The following is a 5,791-nucleotide window of genomic DNA, read 5'->3' as shown; positions in this document are numbered from 1 at the left end:
CGTGGAAAATATGTAAAAATGCACACAAACAAATGAGGTGCGTGTAGGAAAGGCTGTGCACCAACTGTTAGCAATGGTTCCCTCTGCTTGGTGAGATGACAGAGAATAATTATTTTGTGTGTGCGTGTATTTTCTGGCATTTCAGAACTACAAGGTAAGCAATTAACGTGAGCACTTCTATTGAATACTACACAAAAAGCTCCCTGATTGTGGTATTATTTTAATAAAACTGGAAACCATTCAACTTTCAGTCTTACTGCACGTACATATATCATTTAAGGAAGTGGTATAGGTTCTGCTATTCAAGCGTCGTCTTAAAACAACAAAGTGCTGCGACGGCTCCTTTACCAAAGGTTTCAACTGCGCACCAGAAACATTCACGCGTGAATTCTCGGCAGAGGAAAGAGTCGGTTCTCCGCAGAAGGCACCCAGGCTTTGTCGCCTCCCGCAGAAGCTGGGTAGACTCGTGTTGGTTTTAGATCCTGGGGGCCCCAGAAGGCAGGAGCCCGGGCCGGCGGGGTTCGCCCGCGAGACGAGAGGCTCCCGCAAAGGACGCTGGGAACGACGCTTGAGGCCGCCGCCGCGCAGGCGCGCTGGGCTCGGGCTGCCCGCCGCGGCGCTACGTGGGAGCGACGCTGCGCTGCGCCAAGACCCGCCCGCCGCGGTGGAAAGGCGGGAGCGCGGCTCTGGCCGGCGACGGGGTGAGCTGGGGGGGCGGGGGTCTCCGGGGCTCATGGAGGGTGACGAACCGGGAAGCGCGGGCGCTGTCCGCGGCCACCTGTCGCGCGCGCTGTCCCCCGCATCCCCGGAGTCGGCTCGGACAAAGGCCTTGAGGGCAGGGGAGAGCGGGGCCGGGCGGGGCCCGCCTGGGAGCACGGCACAGCCTCTCACTTGGGGGCGAGGAGACTGGATCCGAGCACTGGCGTGATTCGCTGCAGCCGACTCGTGCAGGAGCTTGGATCCCACATCCCGGACTCCTTTAAAGACTGCCTAAAACAGACAACTGGGTGGTATCCATCTCTTTGTGCTCTGTGACATCTGCACGGTGCTTGGGATCTTCTGGGCTGTGTGTAGCCCCCATGTAACTTTTGTTAAGAAAAAAATATTACAGTGATCCGTGCAAGTTCTCAAGTTCTGGATCTTGAGCTTGAAGTCTATGGCCTGACCGGGCCTTCTCGATTCTTGGCTGACTCTGATGTTTTCTGCCCAGCACCTGCAGGGGCCACCGAGAATAAATGCCCTGCGCCTCCAATTGCCTTCAGAAGGAGGCAGTTGGAGCTCAAGTTGGGAGATGTGCCTTACGGGCCGTGGACGGAAACAAGTCCAGACCCCGGATGTGAGGACACAGAGGAGCCCGCGTCGGCGGTAAGAGAAGACCGGTACAGCTGTGCTGCCTTCTGTCAGAGGTTCCAGCCATTTCCTCATCAGAAGTGGACCAGCCATCAAGGACTCGCCGCCCTGTGGGCTGAGACAGAGAGCCCCTCAGAAAGCAGCGTGGAAGTCATCATGCTGCAGCAGCTCCTGATCACCCTGCCCTCCGAGGCCGGCACCTGTGTGAAGTTGCATCATCCAAAGAAGGCCAGCGAGGGTGCGCTCCTCTGGGAAGATGTGACTAAAATGTTTAAAGGACAAGGTGAGAGTAGACTGATTGGTGAGAGGGAGGAAAAGTGGTCTTCTCTAGAGTGAGAAGGAAGATACACACTTGAGTGAAGACATCTCTTAGGGAAATGGTTGGGTGAAAGATCTCTAGAGTTCTTGATTATGGCTTCTGGTCTGGGATTTTCCTAAGTACTAGCGGTCAGTTCAGCCTAAAACCAATATTTCAGTACCGTGGCTGTGTTTGTTATCTACCCTGGTGGGCTTGTGGGGCAGGAAGACTTACCTGATTTTCCTTATTCTAACAGTGAGGAAATGAAAATCAAATGAGAGATCTGTCCAGGGTCACACAGGTACTGGGCGGCTAAGTCAGAAGTGAAAGGCAGCAGGGGAAGAACCAGGTAAGCCTGGAGTATCTTGTGCTAGAAGGCAAGGAAGAGCTTAAAGACTAATGGATGTGTATCAAAAGGATGCAGAGGCCAGGTTTAAGGGGCTCCCACTTGACAAATTTTGGACAGTTTAAATGTCCATATTTGATTGTAACACATTGGCTAACTAGAATTCCACATGCTCACAATGACTCTTAAAATTGAGAAAGAAGGGTGAGGGGAACTCATTTGTAAACATTAGGGATAATACTTTGAAAAGGAAAATTATGGGAATGAATGAATAAAATGCATTTACTTTATCTTTTAGATCATTTTCAGTTGCTGAGGGAAAGCTCTTTATGGAAAATCCCTATCAAAAATATGGAAGGAATGAAAGATATTTTACTGTAAATAAAATAATTGAAAGGTTGATGGGTTGTCAAAGAGTTACCCCCTCAGATTACTTACTAAGTGTCAAGGAAAGAACATACTTTTACAATGGTGAGGTCTTGTGGTCACTGTCTTAACCAGATGTCTCAATAATGGGATATACCTGACATGTGATACTTCCTTGGTAATGTAATATAAAGCACATGGCGTCACCCACAGGTACTCCTACCAAAAATGTTGAACTAGATACTAAATTAAGCTTAAAGACTGAACATCTGATTTACAGAAAATATAGGGGTTGGAAAAATAAGGTAAACCCCACCATGAGGATACCCACCATGAGGATACAGTCATATTGTTCTTATATCTTTAAAAAAAAGTGTCATGAAAAAAGGAGAAGAATTATTTTAAAGTAAGAGTTTAGAGGTAGGAACCAGTTTGAATGTGTGAGCCTTGATAGCTCTTGGTTTGGAAAAAATACAGAATAAAAGATATTTTGGGAACAGTTGAGGAAATCTGAATATGGACAGAATATTTAGATGATACTATGGAATTATTGTTAATTTTCATAGTTGTGGAAAAGTATTGTGGTTATATACGAGTAGATCCTTATTTGAAGTATTTAGGGAAAAAGTATCATAATGTCTGCAACTTTGAAATGGTTCAGAAAAAATATAGATAGATAAAACAAATATGATAAATATTAACAGTTGTTGACTCTAGATGATGGATATATGGGGGTTCGATATTCATGATAAAAAGTTGGAATAAAATACGAGGATAGTAATTCATATGTCTTAATTCCTAATTAATATTTTTACTATCTCAAATTCAACCAGTATTACTTGAATACTTGAAAGCTGGTAGGGTGCACTTTAGCAGATGGAAAGGAGTGAACAAGATACAATTTCTTCCCATATACTCATACTGATACTCAGTTGAGGGAGATAATTATACAAATAAATAAAATGGGAAGCAGCCTAAAATAGATACCACAATGACTGTGGAAACTAAGCTTTTGGGGAGCATGGGAAGAGAAGAAGCTTTCAACTCATTGAGGGCATCTGGGAAAACTTCTCTTGAACTGGACCTGAAGGATATCTGTTTTTCACCAAATAGGATCTGGGGAAAAGTACTGAGGTGGATACTCTCCAGCTATGTTCAAAGAGTAGTGAATAGGATTATGTGGGTAGGTGGGTTCAGTGGCTGAAGGATGACATTTAAGGGGAAATAATATGTGAAGAAGCAGCTTTGGACTGGTTGGGGAGGATCTTGAACTCCATGGTAAAGTGTTGGAATTTTATTTCTTTTCTTGGGGAACCTTTGAGAATTTTTGAACAAAAGATTGGCCTGAGAGATCTGAGACCACTGGGAAAGATTAATGCCCAAAGCAGCATGCTGCAGGCCGTCCTCACTAAAGCAGCTTCAGGCTGCTCTTGAGTTGCTCTAAATGTCCCTCTTTGTGAAGATACTGGGGGAGGAGCCACATTCAGTGGTTCTGCAGGCAATTTTTCTATTTGAGGGATTTGGGGAGATGCAAACCTCATGGCTCTTTTCCTTCCCCAGCTCAGCTATCTCAGGATGCTGATGAAACCCAGGCAGAAAGTTTAGAGGATGAAGTGACCCCTGCACCCCTGACAACAGAATACCAGGTGGGCTGGCGTTTCCGAAATCGTTTCTCAGATTTTCTTTGATTCCACCTCCTGGATTGGTTTTTCTTAGCCTGTTCTTTCTCAGTAAACCAGGCCACATTGGTTGATTTCACAGGCTATTTCCCTGCTGGTAGTAGTCTTCCACAGTAAACCTCTTGTTTTTAGTAAACCTCTAGCCATCTAGCCAACAAGTTTAAAAATTGTGCTGTGTGTGTGTGTGTGTGTGTGTGTGTGTAAGTGTAAGAGAGAGAGTACTAAAGAGAGAGAGGAAATATGTAATGTAGTCCTCACCCTCACCCTTAAAATTCACAGATATCATCTGGGAAAAAGACAAAACACTGTAAGTCATTTAAAGCAACATTTTAAAATCAATAGAATTAGGTTCTGATATTCTTGGAGATGTATACGCTTCACTAATGACCTTTAAGAGGGAATTTTTGGTAAAGTCCTGGAGCAGAACTGTAGCCGAAAAAGAAATGAGTAGAGAGGATACTGGCAGGTCATAAAGGACACACACTAAACAGGCTGAGTAGAAAACTTCTAGGAGCAGTTTTAACAGTGTACTGTATGTTATAAATAAACTCATCAAGCTAGGCATGGTGACTCATGCCTGCAATCCCAGCACTTGGAGAGGCTGAGGCAAGAGGATTGCCTGCTCCAGTTCGAGACCAGCCTGGGCTGGGCAACATGGTGAGACCTTGCCTCTACAATAAATAAAAAAATTAGCTGAGCATGGTGGCACATGCCTGTAGTCCCAGCTACTTGGAAGGCTGAGACAGAAGGATGTTGCCCAGGTTGGAGTGTGGTAGCATGATCATAGCTACCACAGCAAGCCGAGGGTGTGGCAACAGAGTGAAACTCTGACTCAAAAATATAAAAATTTAAAATAAAATAATAAATAATAATAATAAATAATAATAATAAATAAAAAATAATCAGAAAACTAATGTCATTAGCAACCAGCAAAGCTCTGCACTATCAAACCTCAGTCACATAGGGAAACTCAAGCAAACTATAGAGTAGACAGAGAAATAGGAGAAGTTATTAGAGAGCAGAAGCGTTTTCAAGTAGCGTGATCTTGGCTTCTAAAATCACATGGTTTAATCCTATGCCTTTAACCCTTCTCAAATTCAGTTTTCTTCTAGGTTAAATGTGGATACTTGCATCAACTTTATAGGTCTGAAATGTGTTTCAGAATGATTTGCAATACATAGAAAACATTAAAATAGTCTCCATACTTAGGGGATTTGTTATTATTTCAGCCTTCCACCTTCTGAATTCTTTTTGCATTTGAGAGTATTTGGGGAAAAAAACCAAACTGTCAAATGGTTATTTAATTTGTCTAGATTATACATAAAAGGCTCTTGTACTTCACAGCCTAGAGTATATGTCTCTGTCCAGGCTTCTTTTTTACTAGGTAAAATTCATGTTTCCTCCAAAAATGTGCTGTTCTCTCATACTTTTCTTATTAACAGAAAAACCCAGCCTAAACTGTTTGACCCATGCTGAAGTGTTCTTGTTTTTTGTTTTTGTTTTTTTTTTTTTAGTTGGAGTCTCACTCTGTCACCCAGACTGGAGTGCAGTGGCTGCTCCCGGCCACCACAGCCTCGACCTGCTGGGCTCCAGCGATCCTTCCACCTCAGCCTTCCAAGTAGCCGGAATTACAGGCATGCGCTACCACGCCCGGCTGACTTTTTGATTTATTGTAGAGATGAGGTCTCGCTGCCCAGGCGGGTCTCGAACCCGCGGGCTCAGGCAGTCCACTCACCTCAGCCTCCCAGAGGA

At 44.4% G+C, this 5,791-nt stretch overlaps 1 protein-coding gene across 2 annotated transcripts in view; it reads left to right on the top strand.

Moving 5' to 3' along the window:
• Positions 1–1,338: 1,338 nt before the first annotated feature.
• The window catches only part of ZFP69B (ZFP69 zinc finger protein B), a 12,950-nt gene continuing 8,497 nt past the window's right edge, over positions 1,339–5,791 (top strand). The window contains exons 1-2 of one of the 2 annotated variants that reach the window (XM_008065500.2): positions 1,345–1,633; positions 3,921–4,006. In XM_008065500.2, coding sequence (XP_008063691.1) covers positions 1,507–1,633; positions 3,921–4,006 — 213 coding nt within the window. In that variant the 5' untranslated portion in view covers positions 1,345–1,506. Of the gene's footprint in view, positions 1,634–3,920; positions 4,007–5,791 lie in introns of both variants that reach the window. The other variant, XM_021716248.1, reaches the window with a different exon arrangement.

Source organism: Carlito syrichta, unplaced genomic scaffold (genome assembly GCF_000164805.1).
Source record: "Carlito syrichta isolate Samal-C Ts95f unplaced genomic scaffold, Tarsius_syrichta-2.0.1 Scaffold308579, whole genome shotgun sequence".
Lineage (NCBI taxonomy): Eukaryota > Metazoa > Chordata > Mammalia > Primates > Tarsiidae > Carlito > Carlito syrichta.
This window is presented reverse-complemented; position numbering and strand designations above follow the sequence as displayed.